General features: G+C 40.6%; 1 protein-coding gene across 3 annotated transcripts in view; it reads left to right on the top strand.

Moving 5' to 3' along the window:
- The window catches only part of add3a (adducin 3 (gamma) a), a 217,506-nt gene that overhangs the window by 175,383 nt on the left and 16,733 nt on the right, over nt 1-25,390 (top strand). For all 3 annotated transcript variants that reach the window (XM_073026856.1, XM_073026857.1, XM_073026855.1), the window contains exons 9-10: nt 6,045-6,218; nt 12,913-13,170. In XM_073026856.1, coding sequence (XP_072882957.1) covers nt 6,045-6,218; nt 12,913-13,170 — 432 coding nt within the window. The remainder of the gene's footprint in view (nt 1-6,044; nt 6,219-12,912; nt 13,171-25,390) is intronic.

Here is a 25,390-nt window from a genome sequence, read left to right as displayed (position 1 = left end):
CTGATAGATTTGTCATGGAGTCGATAGGAGGGGGAGGTATGCTGACACCTGCCAACTCTCATAGACTGTGACCCAACAGTGGGGATGAAATTGCAACTGCTGAAGCTGTTCACTTCAGGACATAGCTGACATAATTTTCCCTCCCTCCAACCTCCAACTCTTTTGTTAAGGTACTTGTGTTGCTTAGCAGAGGCAATGTGTCCATGCACATAAGGTATGTGGACAGCACAGTAGTCAGCACGATGCACATTATGGCCAATGACTGGACCTCGGTGAGTCACAGTGGGTGGGTGAAGTTTGCCTCCCTGGTGCTCATCAGCTCACTGTCAGCGCACTTAAACCTAATGTCCAGGAGGATGGGCATTCAGACCCTGTGAGAGTAGTATCTACATGAAAGAGAAGATCGTAGGAGTAGTCAAAGACAGCCTTAGCAGTGATTGGCCCATTTTTAAGCAACCTCTCAACACAGAGCAACTGTATTGGGAAAAGGTTAGAATCCTTGTTCTAGGACATGTTTTTGCAGAGGATGTGCAGTGCATCACAAAGCAGGAACCTCTTCCAATCCAAAGATACTTCAGTGGACTCTGTCCCTTACTTAATTCTGAGGGGTGACAGTGAATTGGAGGTCGTCGTAAGAGAGCACAGCTCACTTCAGAGGTACCTCACCCAGTTGTCATTCTGGGTGAGCACCGTGTCACCGATCTGCTCATCAGGAAGAATGCTATCAAGGACAACATTTTCAGTGAGAAAGGTTAAAGACTGAGACTGTTCTTCTTTTGCCAAAGACTTAATGAAATCATCATTTAACTTTTAGTAGTTAAGTTTGACATCATGAATGTCAGATAGGGAGCATTCTGTCTAGAACCACTGTTCATCTGTATGCAGCACGTTTTGTACAAACATGACATCCTTCTCATAAGCTATTTGTTTATATTATTTCCCGTGCAAGTTAATTTGGATTTCAACTTGGAGCAAACCTGGTAGAAAGATACCAATCTCTGTCCACTTTTTTTAAATTTCCATTGAAACAGCAATAATCTTGTAAGCCTTAAGTTTTCTTAACATAGGTAAATGTTTAACAGCTGTACTTTGAAGGAAGTATATTGTTAATTGTGCATCACTACCAAGCTATTGTTATGCCATGAATTTGTTCTATCCACGGCAAAGGTATAAAATATTGCATGTGTGGATTGCCTTGTTCAACGCTGATTGTAAGAATAATCAATAATATTGGTACATTCAGTTGCACAACAATTCTGTATTAAATCTGTTTTACTTTTTGCAGTTTCATAAAGTTTTTGCATTAAAAACCGAAGAAAGTTTCTTGCTCAGATATTTTGGAAAGATGTTTAACTCCCTGCCTAGCTTTGTACACAAACTGTGTGAGGGCGGTAGAATAGCCTATCTCCATTAAGTGATTATAAAGAGAATTATTCTGTTTTAATAACAATGTTTGGCTCTTGTATAGTATTAATTGAATAATTACTAAATCAGTGAAGTTTATTGTATTAACTTGACTATATTCCACAAGCCGTTTGTTAATTAACTCAAGCAGAAGCTTGGACTAAGGTGATGAACTTGTAGCACAGTTACAGATTGGGAAGTTTGATGTGGGCATCACTGAATTATGGCTGAAAGAAGATTATACTGTAGCTGGGAGCTTAACGTACAAGGATTCACATAGTACCAAAAGGACAGGCAGGTAGGCCAAGTGGGTGGAGTGTCTCTTTTGGTAAAAAATGAAATCAAATCATTCGAAAGAGGTGACACAGGATCGGAAAGTGTAGAATCTTTGTCGTTTAGAGTCAAGAAACTGCAAGGGTAAAAGGACCCTGATGGAAGTTGTATTTAAACTTCCAAACACTAGTAAAAATGTGGTCTACAAATAAAAACAGATAGAAAATGTATGCCAAAAGGGCAATATTACAATAGTCATGGGGAATTTCAATATGCAGGTAGATTGGGGAATATGAGGTTGGTACTGGATTCTAAGAGGGAAAATTTGTAAAATGCCTACGGGATGGCTTTTCAGAGCATCTCATGGTTGAGGCCACTAGGGGATCAGCTATTCTGGATTGTGTGTTGTGCAATGAACTGAAATTAGGGTAAGGGACCCCTTGGGGGGGTGGGGTGTCAGTGATCATAGTATGATAGAATGCACCCTGCAGTTTGAGAGTTAAAATCAGATGCATCAGTATTTCAGTGCAGTAAAGGGATTTACAGAGGTATAAGAGAGGGGCTGGCCAAAAAGCAGGGATGTTGGGAGAGCAGCAATGACAAGAATTTCTGGGAACAATCGGAAGGCACAGGATAGATACATCCCAAAGAAGTATTCTAAAGGCAGGATGACAGAATCATGGCTGACATGAGAAGTCAAAGCCAACATAAACAGCCAAAGAGAAGGCATATAATGGAGCAAAAACTAGGGGATTGGGAAGCTTTCTAAAAACAAACAAAAGGCAACTTTAAAAAAAAGTTATAAAAGAAGGGACAGGTGGATTGCAATGGTAAGCTAGCCAGTAATATTAAAGAGAATACAAAAATTTCGTCAAATATATAAAGTGTAAAAGGCAAGAGTGGACAGTTAGTAATGGGAGACAAGGAAATGGCAGTGTGCCAGAAATTTGAGCGTGTCTGAGGTCAAAAGTATGTGAAGTTACCATTACTAAGAAGGTGCTTGGGAACCTGAAAGGACTGAAAGTAGATGTCGCCTGAACCAGGTGGTCTACACCCCAGGGTTCTGACAAAGGTGGTAGAAGAGATAGTGGAGGCATTAGTTTTCAGGTACATTTATTATCAAAAAATGCAATAATTACACAACTGGAAATTCGTTTGCTCACAATTAGCCACAAAGCAAGAAACCCAATTTAAAGAAAAAAAATAAAAGGCCATCACTCAATGCGCAAGAGAAAGGGGGAAAAAAAACAAATTCTGAAAACAATTGACAACAGCATTCCAAACCAAAATGGAGACCTCAGATCTGAACCCTGGAGTAGGCCCAAAATCTTGCTTATCAGTTCATCGTATTAACGGGCACGGAACGGAGCACTGCAGCCGGGGCATTCTTCATGGCCTCAGTGAAATGGAGATGACCATTGCTGAGAATGAGTGGAATCAGCTGTCATCCCTACTGACATGCTGTCTTTTCAGTCTATCTGGACCAGAGTTTAAATTGACCCAATAGCGAAAGGCACCGGTGCCCTGCATAGTGAAATCGACTCTTGCATCCAACCTAGGCCAGCATTTAAATTGTCTAAACAGCGCATTGTACCTTGCACAAGGTGTGTCCGCTGGGGCCTGGACCTAGACCACACTGCTCCAAGCCCAGATTTTGTCACCCAACCGAAAGCTGTTCTGAAGCTCTTTAAATCAGCTCGGTGCCCAGAGCAATCCAGCCTTGCACCTGGACCAGTTGTATGAGAATCAAAATCAAATCTCCTCTGCAAGGCCCTAACGTCTTAAGGCGCCCAGAGCGATCGAACCTCGCTGTACAGGCATCAGAACTCCATATGCGTCAATTCAACGCCCAAACTTCATCATCGCTTGCCTCTTTACTGTTTACAGCAATAATTTAACACTATTTACCTCAGAAAATGTATTTTTAGTGTTTTTTTATTTAGGCGGATTTTTTAGCTTTTTGACTACCAGGAAGTTGTTGCATATGTTTTGTAGTGCCATCTTAACCGAAAGATCATCAATAATGATCTTTCAAGAATCAATGAATTCTGGCATGGCTCCAGAGGACTGCAAAATTGCAAATGTCATTCCACTCTTCAAGAAGGAAGAGAGGCAAAAGAAAACACATAGGCCTATTGGTTTGACCTCAGTGTTTGGGAAAATGTTGGAGTCGATTGTTATAAAGATGTGGTTTCAGGGTACTAGGAGGCACATGATAAAATAGGCTGTAGTCAGCATGGTTTCCTCAAGAGAAAATCTTGGCTGACAAATCTGTTGGAATTCTTTGAAGAAATAACAAGCAGGATAGACAAAAGGGGAATCAGTGGATAATGTGCACTTAGATTTTCAGAAGGTCTTTGACAAGAAGCCACACGAGTCTGCTTAACAAGACCTTGTGTTATTACAGGAAACCTACTTGCATGGATAGAGCATTGGCTGATTGGGAGGAGGAGCCCTTTCTAGTTGGCTGCCAGTGATCAGTGGTGTTCCACAGGGGTCGGAGTTCTTCTTGTGTTATATGTCCATGATTTGGATGATGGAGTTGATGATTTTATGGCCAAATTTATGGATAGTACTAAGCTAGGTGGAGGGACAGGTAGTGCTGAGGAAGCAGAGGGGCTACAGAAAGACTTAGACAGATTAGGAAAATGGGCACAAAGAAATGGCAGATGGAATATAGTGTTGTGAAGTGTATGCTCATGCACTTAGGTAAAAGAAATAAAAGCATAGACTATTTTCTAAATAATGAGAAAATTCAAAACTCTGAGGTGCAAAGGGACTTGGGAGCCATTGTGCAGGATTCCCTAAAGGTTCGTTTGTAGGTTGAGTCAGTGAGGAAAGCAAATGTAATGTTAGCATTAATTTCAAGAGGACTAGAATATAAAAGAGAGGATGTAATGTTGAGGCTTCATAAAGCACTGGTGAGGCCTCACTTGGAATATTGTAAGCTGACTCTGGAGTGGGTTCAAAGCAGGTTCACGAGAATGATTCTGGGATTGAAAGACATCACATAATGAGTGTTTGGTTCTGGGGCTGTACTCACTGGAATTCAGAAGAATGGTGGGGTGGAGGTAATGTCATCAAAAGCTATCGGATGTTGAAAAGGCCTTGATAGAATGGATATGGAGAGGATGTTTCCTATGTTGGAAACGACCAGAGGACACAGCCTCAGAATAGAGGAATGTACATTTAGAACAGAGATGAGGAATTTCTTCAGCCAGAGTAGTGAATCTGTGGAATTTGTTGCCACAGGTGGCTGTGGAGGCCAAGTTATTGGATATATTTAAGACAGTGGTTGATAAATTCTAAATTAATGAAGGGTTTCAGGGAGAAGGCAGGAGATGAGTGCCGAGAAGGAAATGGAACAGCCATAATCCAGAAATGGTGGAGCAGAGTCAATATGTCAAATGGCCTAATTCTGCTCCTATATCTGATGGCCTTTGAGATCAACTGTGTAGATATCAGACTTCAGTTCCCAGCATGATGCAATTTAGATTTAGTTAGTGAATGTGTACTTTTAAAAGAGAAGCATATCCAAGTATGTAATTATCAGATTACCATAGAAGCTGTTTGGTTCACTTAAGGGAAAGCAATATGTCATCTTTACGCAGACGGAATTGCATGCAAATTCGGATCCACAGCTCTCAAATTTTCAGGTAGTGCTTTCAGTAGTAACAAAATAGCTACATATATTAAAATGCAAGCGTAAAACCTGAGAGGCCATTGTGCATCAATATGGAACCAGTTATAGATGTGGCAGTCTGTTCAACCATGTGAAGTCCTTCCCATGAGTCCATGGATTAGCATCTGTGGGATAGCATTCCAATTTAGACCAGTCAAGTAACCTACCATCTTCATAAAAATGAGTGTCATACCTCTGAACCAATGCTATGCACCTGTTGGACCTGCACTTACCCAGATAAGTGGTGAATGCTGTAACAGTACTCTGTCATATGCCTTGCAGACTATTAAAAGCTGGATGGGTCTGGAGATGAGACATGTACAGCAGCACCAGTGTCATACTGATTGCTGCAGTCCAAGGTGGCAGATTGCCATCCTATGGATGGGTAATGAGTGCTGGTCTTAACAGCAACACTATTCTACCAATAAGAATAGCTTCTAATTTTCCATTCTAGTAGTTTCCAGTAAGTTTATTGTTTTATAATACTGTTAATTTGAACAGATGTGTAATGATTTTCTAATTTGACTGAAGTGATATTTGATAGCAAATTATCCATAAAGTTACATTCATTATGCTTTAATTATCTGCTTTTTTATTTGAGACTTCCTTTCAAGTATTGTTCTGTTGGTCAAATATATATTTAATAACTGGAAGTGTACTTCTAACCAAGTGGTTTCTATTGAAGGTAAGGGCCTTGGCAAGTGCAGGTGGAGTGGATAACTTACTGCTTCTGGATCTGGAAAAGTTCAAACATTACACACACAAGGTGGATTTTGAAGGAGTCAACATGGGAAACACACAAAAGTGGAGAGTGGGAGAACAAGAATTTGAAGCTATGATGAGAATGTTGGACAATCTGGTACGTACATTTTCAAGATCCTGATGTGCTTATCAACTCCTTGAGAATTTTACACATTTCAGTGGTACGGAATTAGAAACAGGAAAAATAGGCTGGGAGTCTCTGCCTTTCCCCATATGGCTGACCCAACTTCTTAGAAACAATTTGGTGAATATTTGCTTTACTCCCTCAACAGCAAGTATATTCATTATTTAGAAAAGAAGGCCTCTTGTTCTCAAATTTTCTTGCATTAAACTTAATTGTGCCACTTACCTTAACTGTCTGCTTATTAACTTGTAGTGTCTTTTGTCTGTTGAATTCGCAGGTACCTTTTGAATATCAAAATTCCCAATCCCCCAATTAAATGAAAACTACCCAGCATTTGTTTTCCCCACTGAATTATGCCTTCGTATTTTTCTGCTTTGTACTTTGTATTTGCCCTCTTGTCTGTATTTCTTTGTAAGTTCTTTGTGCCCCGATCACTTAAATGAAACCTTAATTCCACAGAACATAGAGAAGTACAGCACAGGAACAGATCCTTCAGCCCACAATGTTGTGCCAAACCAACTAAAAACACCCATCTTCCATCTTCCCCGCATCCATGTGCCTATCTAAATGTCTCTGAAAAGTCTTTCATGTATTTGTCTCTACCACCATACCAGACAGCGCATTCCAGGCATCCACCACTCTGAGTAACTCTCACCTTCAATGCATTCCATCTAGTATTAGACATTTCAACTCTGGGAAACAGATACACCGTCTACTCTATCTATGGCTGTCACAATCTTATAAACCTATATCAGATCTTCCCTCAGCCTCTGGTGCTGCAGGTAAAAACAATCCAAGTTTATCCATGCACTCTGAACCTAGCCGCGTCCTTGTAAACGTTATCTGCACCCTCTCCAAAGCCTCAACATCCTTCCTTCGTGGGTGACCAGACCTGTACGCAATACCCCAGATGTGGCCTAACCAAAATTTTATAAATTGCAATAAAACCTCTTGACTTTCGAACTCAATGCCACATCTAATAAAAGCAAGCATTCCATAAGCCGCCTTACTCACCTTATTGACCTGTGTGGCCACTTTCAAGGAAATATGAATTTGGATCCACAGATCTCTCTGCAGAGCAACACTGTTAAGAATTTGGCCTTTAACAGTGTACTGTTTCCTTGCATTACCAAGCAAAAACACCTCACGTTTTTGTTAACTCTATCTGCCATTTCTCTGCCCATATCTGCAATTGATCTATATCACACTGTATTCTTTGCCAGTCTTCTACACTATGCACAACTCTACCAATTTTAGTATCATCCACAAACTTACTAACCCACCCATTTTCATTTTCATCCAGGTCACTTATATACATTGCAAACAACAGAGGACCCAGCACAGGTCCTGCACAACACAACTAATTACAAATCTCTAGCTCAAGTAAGTTCCTTCAACAACTACCCTTTGTCTTCTATACACATGCTAGTTCGGATTCCATCAAGCCAATTCACTGTGAAACCCATGCATCTTAATCTTCTGGATTAGTTCTCCCATAAAGGACTTTGTCAAACACTTTATTAAAATCTATGTAGACTAGATCCACTGCCCTCTCCTCACCACCTTATCAAAAAACTCCAAGTTGGTAAGGCACAACCTGCCACGCACAAAGCCGTGCTGGCTCTCCCTAATTAGGCAATGGGTTTCCAAATGCTCATATATCCTATGCCTAAAGAATTTTCTCCAACTGTTTCTATACAACTGATGTGAGACTCACTGATCTATAGTTTCCAGGATTTTCTGGTGTTCCATTCTTAAATAGAGGTACAACATTAGCCAGTCATCCAGGACCTCGCCTGTGCCTAGAGAGGATGTGGAGATACTGGTCAAGGCCCCAGCAATCTTGTCTCTTGCCTCCTTCAATAACCTGGGGTAAATCCCACCAGGCCCTCATTAGGAGAACCAACACTTCCTCCTCCTTGACCTCTAAACACCCTAATTATTTATACACTCAGCACTGATCTCCTGGTCCTCCATATCCTTTTCTTTGGTAAATACTAAAGCAAAACCGTCATTAAGTACCTCACTCACATTCTCCGCATCCAAGTAAATATTCTCCCCTTTATCCTTGAGTGGTCCTACCCTCTCCCTAGTTATACTCTTGCTCTTGATGTATGTATAGAATGCCTTGGGATTTGCCCTAATCCTCCTTGCTAAGGGCTTTTCATGGCCCTCCTGGCTTTCCTGGTTTTCTGGCTTCTTGTGCTTCATTTGTTCCTAACTTCTAAAGCTTTACATATTTTTCCTTTTCTTGGCTAAATTCATCACCTTTCTGGACATTCAAGGTTCTCTTATCTTTCCATCCCTGTCCTTCGAACAGGAACATCCCATTCCTCTACTCTGTGCAATTGATATTCAGATGCCCTCCACGTGTCTGATGTGAACTTGCCAGAGAAAAGGTGTTCCCAGTTAACGCTTAGTTCCTGCCTAATACCCTCATAATTAGCCCTACTCCAATTTTATGCATACCTATCTTTATCTATAGCTACCCTGAAAGTTAAGGAACTGTGGTCAGTGTTCCTAACTGCTCACCCACTGAAAGGTCAGTCACCGGGCCAGGCTCATTACCCAATACCAGGTCTAGTACAGCCCCTTCTCATTGAACCATCCACATATTGATTTAAGAAACCCTTCTGGATGCACTTAACAAATTTTTCCCATCTAAACCCCTTGCACTATATTAGGGAAGTTGAAATGACAACAAGCCTACCATTTTTTACACACTTCCTTTATCTGATTACATATCTGTTCCTCAATGCCCCTGTGCCTATTGGAAGGTCTGTCATACAATCCCATCAGTGTGATTGCACCCTTCCTATTCCTGAGTTCCACCCAAATGGACTCAGTGTCTGAACCCTCCATTATGTCTCCCCTGAGTGCAGTTGTGATATTGTCCCTGATTAGTAGTGCAACTCCACCCCCTCTTTTACCATCTCCTCTATCTTTTCTAAAGCTTCAAAAAACCTAGTAAATTAATCACTCATTCCTGCCTTACTGTCAACCAAGCTTCAGTAGTGGCCACAATATCATAGTTTCATGTACTGATCCATGCTCCAAATTCATCACTTTTACCCATAATTCTCCTAGCATTAAAATGTACACACTTCAAATGATCCATTCCACCGTACTTGTTTTTTTTTGCCTTTCAATACTTTCCCTAACATCTACCTTCCAGTCTGATCCTTCCCTTACTGACCCGGTGCTCCAGTTCCTAGTCCCCTGCAAAACTAGTATAAACTTTACTGGGTAGCATCAGCAAATCGACCAGCCAGGATATTGGTTTACCTCCAGTTCAGGTGCAACCCGTCCCTGTTGCACATGTCACCCCTTCTGCAGGAAAAAGTTCCAATGATCTAAGAACTTGAAATCCTGTCCCCTGCACCATCTTCTCAGCCACATTCATCCATGCTATCACACCATTACTACCTTGGAGGTCCTTCTCTTCAGCCTGTTTCCTCACTCCATATACTCACTGATGGGACCTCTTCCTGTTTCTTCATTTGTCATTGGTGCCAATATGCACCTCAACCTCTGGCTGTTCACCCTCCTTGAGAATATCCTGCAACCATTCTGATACATCCTGGACCCTAGCACCCAGGAAGCAACACACCATCCTCGTGTCTCCCCCTAACTATAGAATTCCCTATAACAAGCACACTACCTGACTTTATCCTTCCCTTGTCAAGTCTCAGAGCTGGCAACCATGCCACCAGCAACCTGGCTTTTGCTGTCATTCCCCAATGGGTCATCCCAGCCCAGCAGCAATATCCAAAGAGGTACACTTGTTGAGGGGAATGGCTATGGGGGAGCCCTCACTGACTTCCTAATCCCCTTACCTCTCTTGGAGGTCACCTTTCTGGCATTTGAAGCCTGTACCACCTCTTCAGAAGTCTCACCTACAATATCTTCAGTCTCCCAAATGATCCTGAGTACATGCAACTCCAGCTTCATAAGACATAGGAGCAGAATTGGGCCACTGACCCATCAAATCTGTGCTGCCTTTCCATCATGGCTGACTTAATATCCTTCTCAATCCCATTCTCTTGCCTTCTGCCTGTAACCTTTGATGTTCTGATGAATCAAGAACCTGTCAACTTCCATTTTGAATATACTCAATGACTTGGCCTCCATAACTGTCCTGGGAAATAAATTCCAAAGATTTGCCACCCTCTGGCTGAAGGAATTCCTCCTAATCTCTGTTCTCAGTAGACGTCCCTCTAATCTAAGACTCTGTCCTCTGAACCTAAACTCAGCCATTATAGGAAACATCCTCTACATCCACTCTATATAGGCTTTTCACCATTCAGTGTTTCAGTGAGATTCCCCTCTTATTCTTACCCTCTTACTCCAGTGCGTACAGGTCCAGCGCTATCAAGCACTCCTCATACATTAACCTTTTCATTCCTGAAATCATTCCTCTGAACCTCCTTTGAACCCTCTTCAATATCAGCACATCCTTTCTTTGACAAGGAGCCGAAAACCACTCTCATTACTCCAAGTGAGGCCTCACCGGTGCCTTAATAAAGAATCAGTGTTATATCCTTGGTCTTATATTCTAATCCTATTGAAATGAATGCGAACCTTGCATTTGCCGCCTTACCACTGACCCAACCTGCAAGTTAACTTTTGGGAGTCTTTGTGCAGAATTTCCTAGTACTTTTTGCACCTCGTTTTGAATTTTCTCCCCATTTAGAAAATAATCTATGCCTTTATTCCTTCTACCAAAATGCCTGACCTACACTACATTCCATCTGTCACTACTTTGCCCATTCCCCCAATCTGTACAAGTCCATCTGCAGACTCACTGCTTCCTCAACATTACCTCCCCTCCACCTGTCTTTGTATCATCTGCAAACTTCTCCACAAATGCATCAATTCTGTAACACAAGCCATTGACATATAATGTGAAAAGATGTATTCCCAATACTGACTCCAGTGGTACACCACTACTCACCTGAGGTTATATTTGATTCTCTCATCCAAATCATATACATAGATGACTTTACTTTAAGATGCCTTTAAGATAGCACTACTCAAAAGTGAACAACAGCTTTCTGGTAGTTCAAAAAATGAAAATTCAACTAAAACATTATTAATGACACCTTTTCTGAAGTAAATTGTGATAAGCTATCATTACAAACAATTAAAAAGACGATTGAAGGTGAAACTAATATGGCAGGGGGATGGGAACAGCAGTGATAGTGCTGAAGATGAGATAAGTGGTTTGCGAACAGAGGCAATGTGTATTGAGGAGAGGCCGTTGATAGGGCAAAATTGCGGACAACAGGATGAGTTGCAGTGTAAAAGATAGACAAAATTCATTGGGGTGAATACAGGACTAAAGGTGTTATCATTAAATGAATAAGGTAGGTGAACGTGTAGCACAGTTACGGATTGGCTTGTGTAATGTAGTAGGCATAACCGAATCATGGCTGAAAGAAGATTATAGCTGGGATCTTAATGTCCAAGGGTACACCTTAGATCGAAAGGGCAGGAAAACTGAGGGGCTGGCATTGCTCTTTTGTTTAAAAAAAAAATTTAAATCTAATCATTGGAGGTGACATAGGGTTAGAAGGTGCTGAATTATTGTGGATAGAACTAAGGAACTACAAGGGTAAAAAGACCCTGATGGGAGTTCAATATGCAAGTAGACTGGAAAAATCAGCTTGGTGTTGAATTTCAAGAGGGAGTTTCTAGAATGCCTACAAGAATCAAAGAATTGAGTATAAGAGTTGGAATGTTATGGTGAGGTTGTATAAGGCATTGATGAAGCCGAATTTGGAGTATTGTGTGCAGTTTTGGTCACCGAATTACAGGAAGGATATTGATAAGGTTGAAAGAGTGCAGAGAAGGTTTACAAGGATGTTGCCAGGACTTGAGAAACTGAGTTACAGAGAAAGGTTGAATAGGTTAGGAATTTATTCCCTGGAGCATAGAAGAATGAGGGGAGACTTGATAGTGGTATATAAAATTATGATGGGTATAGATAGAGTGAATGCAAGCAGGCTTTCTCCACTGAGGCTTGGGGAGAAAAAAACCAGAGGACATGGGTGAAGGGAACATTGGTGGGGGGGGCGGCTTCTTTACACAAAGAGTGGTGGGAGTGTGGAATGAGCTGCCAGATGAAGTGGTAAGTGCGGGCTCACTTTTAACATTTAAGAAAAACTTAGACAGGTACATGGATGGAGGGATATGGTCCAGGTGCAGGTCAGTGGGACTAGGCAGAAAAATGGTTCGGCATAGACAAGAAGGGCCAAAAGGCCTGTTTCTGTGCTATAATGTTCTATGGTTCTATGGCTTAGTGTGAGAAAAATCTGTGCAGCTTCTAAATGTAGTCATTGGCATTCAAAGCACCATTTATAACATATATTGAGTCTAATTCATGTTTTTGCATATTTTATTTCTTTTTGTTTGATTTTATAATCAATAAAATTCCTTGAGGAAAGAATTATTGCAATACCTGTGGACCCAAAACAAAAGAAAAATATTCTGCTAATAAATTCAGTAAGTGGGTGTGTTTATGTCAAAATTGTCTTCAGCTATTTGTCTATGGCATAAAAATAAAAGTGGGTTTTGGTTGTCTTTTGCATAGTTCAAAGAATCACATGTAATTTTATATGTACCAGAATAAAATGCTTACATTTTGCATTTATTTTTCTCTCTATAGGGCTACAGAACTGGCTACACCTACAGACACCCAATTCTGAGAGAGAAGCTAAGGCACAAGAGTGAGGTGGAGATACCTGCAACTGTCACAGCATTTTCCTTTGAAAATGATGCTCTGCCACGTTCTCCCCTCAAATTCCTGGCACAGAAACAACAACGTGAAAAGACGAGGTGGCTGAATACTCCAAACACTTATATGAAGGTCAATGTCCCTGAAGAATCTCAGTCAGGTGATTGCAGTCCTAGATCAAAAACCACAGTAAGTAATAGTTTCTGACATACAACAGGATTTAGAATTACTAGCACCAAATAAAATAGCTCTTAAAAATTAGCAATAAAAAATGATTTTAGAAAGCACCTTCTAGGCACTATGTAAAAGCACCCACCTTTGACATCTTCCCTCCTCTTAAATGGGTGTCCTCTGCTGTTGGCCATTGCCACCCAGGAATAAAGGTGCTGGGTGGCCACTTTGTATGATTTCAATAGTTGTGTTTGTTGAATTTATTGTTTGTCTATAGAATTGGTAAGTAAGTTACTGGGTGTAATATCTATCTGAATAGATCAGTATTCTTTTTGTAGTCTTAAGATCAATTTGTGAAGGTAACATCACATACTCATACCAGGCCTTTAAACATAGGTATGTGAAAAATCCAAATTTGATACGCCATGTTTTTGCCAAAATTTACACATGTAGAATCAATTTTGCACTGAATCTTAGAATCAATGAAAACAGACATTTTCTAAATAAAAACACAGCTTTCAGTATTATATTTTCATCTAAAAAGTTTAAAGTGGCCAGAAATTTCTTCTAGCTAAAATTTTGATCAAATTTCATTCCCAATATAGTAAGACTTCAGATATGCAGCAAATTCCAGGCCAATATCTTGTATCTTCCATTGTATTTGCTACAATTTGCATCAAGTGTATGCGTGAATTGTACCTTTTTAATCCTTAGCACTGTCTGGTGAACAATAAACTCGGCTGATACAGGAATATCAGTTTTAATTATCTGTTACTGTAAGTGTATGGAGTGGCTTCCCAAAGCTTCTGGCTTCAGAAGCACTTGTAATGTGTACACTTGCTGGAAGTAAAAATGAAACTAAGCTGTGGCAGAATAATTGGTTTCAGCAGCAGCATCCTAGCAGTTACACCCAATGCCACATCCTCATTTGCTGAGAACTTCATTAAAGGCACCTATAAAAATGTTCTGAACAGTACTTTCATTGGCAGGATCGTTGTCCAGGTGAACATGTAAATAAATTAAATTAGCTTATGGCTTTTAATATTGGTTTCCTTATCAATCTTGGAGAGTGATGATTAAGGCTTTAATGTGTTTTAATATTTGACAAATATTTGTATTAGCTGTGCAATTTATTACTTGTTTCTACTGAGATCTGTAAGTGTTAAATACCATCTTAGAGTAAGAAACATGTTTCTCAGTTCTGAAAGTAGGTTTAAGTTGTGAAGGAGTAAATCATACCAGGTATCAGTCTCTTGCACAAGAATAATATCTATATTTATTATCCATGGGCAGCATTGTCTTATTAATGGTGTGGGAAAGAGCGCTTTGTCTGCTTATCAAGTTAACCTGATATTTTAGAAGCAGAAACAGAAAACCATAATAGGTCATTTGGCCCATTGGGCCTGCTTCACCATTTGTTGGAAGAATTGAGTAGATCAGCAATATCCTTGGAGAAAGAAAGTTGCTGACCCATCATATTTGAAAGAGCAGACTTGTTTTAAGTTCCAAAAATTGTGGTGGAGAGAGAATAGAGAAAATGCCTGAGTTGTAAAGCTGACCATTGCTTTAAGTTTAAGTAGTTTAAGACAGAATAGAAAACGCGTAAAAGAACAAATTGAATCTGAAATATCCTGCAATGAAGGAAGGTTATTTGAAATTATTGAATTCCATGAGTGTCCTGAGGGTCACAGCATGCATACAGGAAGATCAGGTGCTGGTTTTCAAGCTTAAGGTTTGCCATCTTTGAACAGTGTAGGTGAGAGTAAGATATTTCAATTTCAACTCTCGTAAGCCCTAATATGCCCAGTATAGGACTCTGTATTCAATATGAGCAATTTTAGGTAATTGGGTTTTTTGCTCCTCATGGATGTTTTGGGTATTTCATTTGAAAATTTTCTTTGCAGTGGTTATAATGGCTTCATGACAACCTTTGTCTGCAGTCTTATCAGAGCCTCTACACTTTCCCCTTTGCTGCGATTTATTACTTGCTTGTTTTCTCACTTTTCCAGTTCTGAACTGAAGTATTGACTCGTCAATGCAAGCCTGATCTATTCAATTCTAATACGTTCTGTTTTAGTTTTGGGTAATCTATGGTTTGGTACTCCAGTTATTGAGTTAAATATCGGAAGCAACACCCTGGCAAGACTTAGTACGTTTACAATCTAACTAGAGCTTGGTTTTATACTTCAGAAAACCTCCTTGGTTTGTGTCAAAAAGGTGTGTACTTCAAAAATGTTTCATGCTGCAAAAATTTTGTTTTGAAACTTGTGTAACTCTCAGTTCGGCTAGCAGCTTAATCTAGAGGAAGACAACCCTTGGCCCAGCCAAACTTAAGAAATCTTGTTTGGGTGGATGCTGCACAATGTGTCCCTGTTACAAATCAGTACAATCAGTACATCAGATAACAAAAAGTACACAATATGCGATTAAACGATTTAGCTTTATAATTCTTAATTTAACTATATGGTTAGTAAAGAAACAAAAAGAAGAAAAGGGCCCATTCTCATGAAACGGATTAATGTGCAATGTTGGAGCTCATAGTTCAGTCCATTGGTTTCCCATCGACCCCCTTAGTCCAAGTTCACTCCGTTCAGCAGTCTACCGACTCTGTCCGTTCGCATCTTCTGTCCTCATCTCTCCCTGGCAAAAGACCGTGAAATCCCTGCTCCCAGACGCACAAGAAAGAACAATATCCCTCTCATTGGAAAGCCCCACGTTCGGAAGCCCTATTATCTCTAGTCATAACTCGAACATTGCTGCTACAGAGAAACCATTACATTAGCAGTAAAACCTTACAGTGCATTACACATGATACACTTAAAGTTGTTTAAATTCCTCCAGCTACTTTTAATGCTTTTGCTGTAGATAAGCAAGGTTTATAGAAGCATGTTGTGCCCCAGAAATCTCAGACACTTGAAGGGTTACAAAATTGACTTAACATGCTGTTGAATCATTTATAGCACTCTGTTACTTCCAAATTTTTATAACTTTGATGAACTCTCTTCATTGTTCTAAAATAGGTATTTTATCCAAAATGTATCCAGCCTGCACATAGCCCAGGTCAGATCCCAATCTTAATGAAGTATCCATTGCCCAATAAAAATGCTCACCTTTGTTTGAATATTCTTGCCTTTTCTCACTCCTGTTCTGATATTCTGTTTGTCATCTACAGTAAATGCTGCCTACAAAATGTCCCTAAGGTGTTTTAACACATCTTCTTCAACAGGACCTTCAGCAAACTCATTTCAATAGAAAGAAAAGCAGCAGGTACATAAAAATGCTAAACGCTTTTAGGTCACGTAACATCTTTCATTGTCACAAGGTTGTCATCAAGAAACTACCAAATAGCTTGTGGAGGGACCATCAATGGAAGAGCTCTAGCATTTCCTGAAGACATCGCCCCACCTTGAGAACAATTGGTTATAAACATTAACTTCTGGCTCTCCCAATGTTGTTTGCACCCTATGAATGAATTTAAAATAAGAATATTTTGATCATTTTTATTATGGTTCCAATTTCTGAAACCTTATCGGTTTTGGAGATTTCCAGAATTTAGACTTGAATATTTCCTGTTTGAATCGCTTGCTTGCTTCCAAACTTGATTTTGCACAGTAAAATTGCAGCAAGTTGTGGTTGAATTTGCTCATTTATATTATCATTTTATGTTGATTATTGGTACTAAATATTTCCACCAGATCTTGTTCTTTTTGGAAAAGCTTTATTTCAGGGTCTCCATGGTGATTCAGAAACATTATTTTTTCCTAGCATTGGCTATAAATGCCACTTCAGATAAAACAATCCATGCCTTATGCATGTTTCTGTAGAAGGACAAAGCCTGAAATTGAGTTCTCAGGACACAGCTGCACTCAAAATATTGTGAATAGCTCCCATTATTAATGCTACAATGTTAAACATTCACAAAAACAATAATAATTTGGGTTCATGGGAACCAGAGGCTTGTGATTATTTCTGTAGTATGTATGTATCCATAACATTAGCTGCTAGTCACTTACATCTAAATCTACTGTTTATGTATTTGATATTTCTGTCAAGTATTCAGTATGACTGAAAATGCTGTAACAGAGTTCAGCATATCCATGTGCATTAGAAATACAAGAGTGTCCACCTTTGTAATATTCAGATGTTGTGTGAATTCTTCAAGCAGAATGTGGTTTGATATAAAGGTATTCTCTCTTGTAGCAAGATTATAAAAGTACTGTTTAGTAAATTGGAATGATTTGAAATACTGCTGGCGATAGCTAAGTGTTTGTGTTTACCATAGATTTGTAAATTCTACCTAGAGCATGTTGTTAGTGAGGGCTAACTAACATTTGAAGCCATGAATTTCTAAACATTCTTTTGAAATAGCTTGAGAACAATCCTGTATATTTAAACTTTTCTGACTTCCCTTGTGTTGGCCCTCTGAAAACTATTTATTTTCATGCAGTTTTCCATCTGGAGGGTGGGTCAGCACATTACGTAATTCCCCAAAGCTCCTACAAGCAATGTTTTCTACTATTTCAATGCCAGATTACATAATTTCATGAAGAAGGCTGAACAGAATGGATCTACTAAAAATTCATTACTCATAATGGCTCAGCTGTATGCTGCCTAATAGAAAACACAGATGTTGAATGTTTTCTATTGAATATAGTAATAATTTCCTGCTACAGATATTGTGGCTTGTTTCACTGGTAGACTTAGGAATTTAAATCTTATTCCAATTGACTATTGAATCCATATTATAAATATGGAAGTTTACATTCCCATGACTTTAAACATTTTAAATAAAAACAACGGAGTATTTTCTGCTCTATCTGATTTCCAGCATCTGCAGTTGTTTGCTTTTAAACTTGTGAAGAGATTTTCATCCCTGTGCATCTTGGTGATTTTTAGTGTTGAAGTTGTTCCATGCCTTATTCATATAGCAAATGCAGTACTGTAGATATTATTTTTGATTTCCATGTCACTAGTTTGGAAGACCTTACCTACTCAATGTGAGTCTGTTTATAGTATCTTTGTTCTATAAGACCATAAGATATAGGAGCAGAATTAGGCCATTTGGCGCATCAAGTCTGCTCCACCATTTCATCATGGCTGATCCAATTTTCCCCTCAGCTCCAATCTCCTGCCTTCTCCCAACATCCCTTCATGCCCTGACCAATCAAGAATCCATCAACTTCTGCTTTAAATATACATAAAGACTTGGCCTCCATGGCTGCCTAATGTGAAGAATTCCATAGATTCACCCCTTGCTATAAAGAAAATCCTCCTCCTTTCCATTCTAAAACAACACCCCTCTATTCTGAGGGTGTGTCCTCTGGTCTTAGACTCTCCCACCATAGGAATCATCCTCTCTACATCCACTCTATCAAGCCCATTCACCATTCAGTAGGTTTGAATTAGGTCACCCCTCATTCCTCTGAATTCCAGAGGCCCAGAGCCATCAAATGCTCTTCATGTGGCAAGCCATTCAAACCTGAAATCATTTTTGTGAATCTCTTTTGAACCCTCTCCAGTTTCAGCATATCTTTTCTAAGATGACGGGCCCAAAACTGCTCACAATACTCCAAGTGAGGCCTCACCAGTGCTTTATAAAATCTCAGCATTACATTCTTGCTTTTTTTTATTCTAGTCCTCCTGAAATGAATGCGAACATTGCATTTGCTTTCCTCATCATAGACGACCTGCAAATTAACCTTTAGGAAATTCTCTACAGGGACTCTGCATGACCATACACTTCCACCTGCCATTGTATTCCACTTGCCATTTCTTTGCCCATTCTCCAAATCTGTCATTCTGTAATCTCTCTATTTCCTCGAAACAACCTGCCCATCCACCTATCTTATCTGCAAACTTTGCAACAAAACCCATCAATTCCGTTATCGAAATCATTGACATACAACATAAAGAATCAGTCCCAACACAGACCCCTATGGAACACCACTGGCAGCCAACCAGAAAAGGCTCCTTTTATTCTCACTCTTTGCTTCATGTGTGACACCTTGTCAAAGGCCTTCTGAAAATCCAAGTATACAACATCAACTGAGTTCTCTTTTATCTATCCTGCTTATTTCATCAAAGAATTTTAACAGATGTCAGGTAAGATTTTCCGTGAGGAAACCATGTTGACTACGGCCGAATTTATCATGTGTCTCTGAGTATCCTGAGACCTCATCCTTAATAATCGACTCCAACATCTTCCCAACCACTGACGTCAGACTAACTGGCCTAAAGATTCCTTTCTTCCTCTCTCTCCCTCCTTGAAGAGTGAATTGAACTGAATTTTGAATTGAGTGGAGTAACATTTGCAATTTTCCAGTCTTCTAGAACCATTCCAGAATCTAGAGATTCTTGAAAGATCATTACTAATGCCTCCATGATCTCTTCAGCCATTTCTTTCAGAACCCTGGGGTGTACACCGTCTGGTCCAGGTGATTGAACTACCTTCAGAGCTCTCAGATTTTCAAAAACCTCTCTAGTATGGTAATTTCCCACACCTCATGACTCCGATACCCGGAGCTTCCACCCAACTGCTAGTGCCTTCCACAGTGAAAACTGATGCAAAATACTTATTCAGTTCATCTGCCATTTCCTTGTCCCCCATTACTACCTCTCCAGCTTTCTTTTCTAGCCGTCCAAAATCCACTCTCACCTCCCGTTTACACATTATCTATTTAAAAAAATCTTTTAGTATTCTCTGTAATATTATTGGCTAGCTTACTTTTATATTCCATCTTTACTTTAGTGACTTTTTAAGTTGCCTTATGTTGGTTTTTTAAAAAGCTTCCCACTCTAACTTCCCACTAATTTTTTGCTCGATCATATGCCGTTACTTTGGCTTTTATGTTGGCTTTGACTTCCCTTGTTGACCACGGTTGCGTCATCTTACCTTTAGAATACTTCTTCCTCTTTGGGATGTATATATCCCTGTGCCTTCTGAATTACTTCCAGAAGGTCCAACCATTGCTGCTCTGCCATCATCCCTGCCAGTGTTCTTTTCCAGTCAGTTCTGGTCAACTTCTCTCTCAATTCCCTTTACTCCACTGTAATACTGATACATAAAACAAAGAAATCTACACCACATTACAGGCCTTTCAGGGTGCCAACCATGTAATCTGCACTAGAACCTGCCTAGAATCTCCCTATGGCATAGCCCTCTAGTTTTCTAAGCTCCATGTACCTATCTAAGAGGCTCTTAAGAAACTGTTTTGTATCCGCCTTCACCACCATCACCAGCAGCCCATTCCATGCTCCCACCACTCCCTGTGTGGAAAATCTTACCCCCTCTCCTTGGTACCTATCTCCAAGCATATTAAAAGTATGCCCCTTCATGTTAGCCACCTCAGCCCTGGGGAAAAAGCCTCTGGCTAGCCACATGATCAGTGCCTCTCATCATCTTACACACCTGTATCAGGTTACTTCTCATGCTTCATCACTACAAGGAGAGAAGGCCAAGTTCACTCAACCTATTCTCATAAGGCATGCTTCCCAATCCAGGCAACATTCTTGCAAATCTCCTCTGCACCCTTTCTATAGTTTCCACATCCTTGCTGTAGTGAGGTGACCAGAACTGAACACAGTACTCCAAGTGGGGTCTGACCAGGGTCTTGTATAGCTGTAACAATCCCTCACAGCTCTTGAACTCAGTCCCACAGTTGATGAATGCCAACACACCATATGCCGCCTTAACAACACTGTCAACCTGCACAGCAGCTTTGAATGTCCTATGGACACCAACCCCAAGATCTCTCTGATCCTCCACAGTGCCAAGACACTTACCATTTATATTATATTCTGTCTTCAGATTTGACTGACCAAAATGAGCTACTTCACACTTACCTAGATTGAACTCTATCAGCCACTTCTCAGCCCAGTTCTGCATCCTATCGATGTTCTGCTGTAACCTCTGACAACCCTCCAGACTTTCCACAACACCCCCAACCTTTGTGTCATTAGCATATTTACTAACCCACCCTTCTATTTCCTCATCCAGGTCATTTCTAAAAATCACAAAGAGGAGGTGTCCCAGAACAGGTCCCTGTGGAACACCACTGGTTACTGACCTCCTTGCAGAGTATGAACCATTGACAAGCATCCTTTACTTTCTGTGGGCAAGCAAATTCTGGATCCACAAAGCAAGGTCTCCTTTGATCCTATGCCTCCATACTTTTTGAAGGAGCCTGGTATGGAGAGGCTTATCTAATGCCTTACTGAAATCCATATACAGTCGGACCTCCTTATCCGCGAATTCCGCATCTGCAAATTCAATCAATCGCAAAAACCCAGAAGTGCTCTTCCAGCACTTGTTGTTCAAGCATGTACAAACTTTTTTTCTTGTCATTATTCCCTAAACAATGCAGTATAACAACTATTTTACATAACATTTACATTGTATTAGGTATTATAAGTAATCTAGAGATGATTTAAAGTATATGGGAGGATGTGCGTGGGTTATTGTGGATTGGGATCGAAAAAAATCAGAAGTTCTCTGACTAAGTAAGCCAGAACAGGTACATCCGGTATTATAAAGCGCCAGTTAGTGAAACGTTTGGCTTAGAATATAGTATATATTTTACTTTTCTATGCATATAAAACACTTAAGAACATGTCTCAGCGCCGGGCTCGAGAACCGTTCCCGAGTGCGAGCTAGTGACAGACCGAGTTCGAGTGCGCTCTCTGTGGCGGGTTGATGTGGAGGATCAAAAACTCAAAACCTCAAAACCCAATAATTAAACCACTGTGTTGCTTAGTAATAATTGTGGCTTTCCTCAGGGCAGGGCCTTTCTCACTTTATCCTTTAAAATTGTTCCAATCGTTGACCGACGTAGCCTAACGCTTTTCCAATGACCGATGGCATTTCACCTCTTTCCGATCGTTTTATTATTTCCATTTTATTTTCAATCATGATCGTGATTATTTTCGTGAACAGAAACACTGCGGATTCAAATCTCTACCACAGGACCTAATGTCCACCGCACTGAGACAGGTTAAATCAAGTCTGGGGTTCCGCTGGGTCCAAAGATCCATCGCATGGAGACAGGTTGAATAAGGGACTTGAGCATCCACGAATTTTGGTATCCGCAAGGGGTCCCAGAACCAATCCCTCGCAGATAAGGAGGGCCAACTGTACACTATACACTGCCACAGGACCAGACCCAGTGCCAGAGGCAAGCCACTGTTACTTCCCCCAGGTTAGGTCATTTCCCCTTCCCCCCCCCCCCCTCCCCCCAACAGTATTCAAAGTGGATTACTTGCTGTTAAGGGGGATGGCCACAAGAGTGCTCTCCACTATGTGATGCTCTCCATTCCCTTCCCTGACTGTCACATACAGATACATCTGTCTTTGGCTTCTCAAATCTCGGGGTGAATTTGATCATATTATGATCACTTGTCCCCTTAGGCTTTTCTTACCTTAAGCTCCCTAATCAAATCTGATTCATTACACAACTTCCAATCCAGAATTGCTGATCCCCTAGTGGGCACAACCATGAGCTGATCTCATAGGCTTTCTACAAATTCCCTTTCTTGGAATCCAGCACCGACTTGATTTGCTCAATCTACCTGCATATTGAAATCCCCCATTGTAACTTTGCCCTTTTGGCATGCAGTTTCTATCTTCCATTGTAACTTGTAGACCACATCCTTAATGCTGCTTGGGAGTCTGTATACAACTTCCATCAGGGTCTTTTTAGCCTTGCAGTTCCTTAGCTCTATCCACAATTATTTAATGCCAATTTCACCTCTTTCTAATGATTTGATTCCTTTTTTTTAAACCAACAGAGCAACGACGACCCCTCTGCCTTCCTGCCTGTCCTTTCTATACAATGTGTATCCCTGGACATTAAGCTCCCAGCTATAATCTTCTTTTAGCCACATTTCAGTGATGCCTACAACATCATACATGCCAATTTGTAACTGTGCTATCAGTTCATCTACCTTATTTCATATACTGCGCAAATTCAAACATAACACCTTCAGTCCTGTATTCACCCTTTTCAATTTTGTCTGCCTTTTAAGTTCCAACACATCCTTTTGACTTCAATTTTGCCCTATTGATGGCCTTTCCTCACTGTACATTCCCTTTGTTTGTAAACCAACTATCTCATCTTCAGCACTACCATGCCAGTTCCCATCCTCCTGCCAAATTAGTTTAAACCCACCGAAACAATTCGAGCCAACGTTCCTGCAAGGATATTGGACCCGCTGTGGTTTGGGTGTAACCCATCCCTTTTGTACAGGTCATAACTTCACCAGAAGAGATCCGAATGATCCATAAATCTGAACCCTGCCCCTGTACCAGTTCTTCAGCCATGCATTCACCTGCCAAATCATCCTATTTTTACCCTCACAGTAATCCAGAGATTACTACTCTGGTGGTCCTGTTTCTCAGTTTTCTACCTAGCTCCCAAAACCTCTCTTCAGGAACTCCTCACCTTGTCTACTTGTGTCACTGGTGCCAATATGTACCAAGACTTCTGGCTGCTCATCCTCACCCTTGAGAATGCCATAGACCCGATCTGAAACATCCCTGATCCTCACACCAAGGAGGCAACATTCCATTCAGATGTCTGTATCACACCCACAATTCTCTGTTCCTCTGACTAGGGAATCACCTATCAACACTGCCGTCCTCTTTACCTGTCTGCTTTTCTGAGCCACGGCGGCACCAGACTCAGTGCCAGAGACCCGGTCACTGTGGCTCCACCCCCCCCCCCCCCCCCCACAAAGTAGGTCAACCCCTCAGTACTATCTAAAGTTGTATACTTGTTATTGAGGGGAATGGGCACAGGTGTACTCTGTGCTTTTCCCCTCACAGTCGCCTAGTTACCTGTCTCCTGTAATCTAGGGGTGACTACCTTCTTGTAGCTCCTGTCTATCATTTCCTCATTCTCCCATATGAGTTGAAGGTCATTGAGCTGCAGCTCGGTAATCTGGTGCAGATTAATGCCCCTGGAGCCATTCTCACTCAACTACTATACTGCAACAGATGAGAAATGTACAAATGAGAAAAGAAACTTACAAGATTCTTTACCTCATCCAAGCCTGATCTTGCCTCTGACTGATGAGCCAAAGACACTCTAAACACTGGCACACTCAAAAGAAAGGCCACCCTTTCTAATGAATCATTCTTACTGATTGGTTGTTCCACAGCTCAGAGAAACAGCTCTTTAAATCTTGATTGCCTTTGTAATTGTAAACCAGCTCTTTTTACACACTCCCTGATATCAATCATCCAACTCAGAAAACTGCTGTGAAGCTCTGCTTATTAAGGACTTGACTGAAAGGTAGCTCCTCAACTCAGAGAAAAGGTGGAGCTTCATGGCAGTTAAAATCTAGCTCTTTTTCTGCACTCCCTGAAGTAGATTGCTCAACTCAACCCCCAGTGCCTCACACCCTGTACTGAGCCTCCAGTTAGAAGATAACAAATTTAAAGAAATAGGAACAGGAGGAGGCTATTTGGCCCATTGAATCTGCTTCACCATTCAATAAGATAATGGCTTATCTGGCCACTGACTTGGTTTCCCCTATAACAGTTAGCTACCCTGTTCAGCAAAAATCGTATCTAACTGTGCTCTAATTATAATTAATAAGGTAGCCTTCACTACTTCCCTGAGCAGAAAATTCCACAGATCACTACTCTCCAAGGAAAGCAGCTTCTCCTTATTTCCATCCTAATTCTATTACTCCAAATTGTGAGGCTATGCCCCCTAGTTCTATTCTCTTACATGTGGAAACAAGTTTTCTCTCTCTTATCTATCTCATAATTGTAGATGTTTCTATGAGATTCCCTTTCATTCTTCTGAATTCCACTGAGTATAGACCCAGGAACTCAATCTCTCCTCATAGGTTCAAAGTGTACAGCTCTGAAATTCATCTTCTCCAGATAGTCATGAAATCAAGGAAGAAAAGAACAGCAATATGATGATTGACCCTGCCCCCCCCCCCAAATATCCTTCCCCCTCAAAAAAAAAAGGAAAAGATCGGGCAAAAAACACAAATATAAAAGACTAAGACTGAAACAAAAAGTCCATTGTCTGTGGTCCCAAGTCCAGATCCATATCCATGTCCAAAATGCAGTAAACTCCTTGACCACAGCGGCAGGCTCTCCCCTCTCCGGTAGCGGTCAAATGGCCAGCAGCCAACGCTCAGCTTGTGAATTTGCCTTTGTTTCAATCTCCCGCATCTCTTTAATCGGTGAAATAGAGTCAAGCATCGGCTCACACCCTATCCCGCA

This window comes from Hemitrygon akajei, chromosome 23 (genome assembly GCF_048418815.1).
Source record: "Hemitrygon akajei chromosome 23, sHemAka1.3, whole genome shotgun sequence".
NCBI classification, from domain to species: domain Eukaryota; kingdom Metazoa; phylum Chordata; class Chondrichthyes; order Myliobatiformes; family Dasyatidae; genus Hemitrygon; species Hemitrygon akajei.
This window is presented reverse-complemented; position numbering and strand designations above follow the sequence as displayed.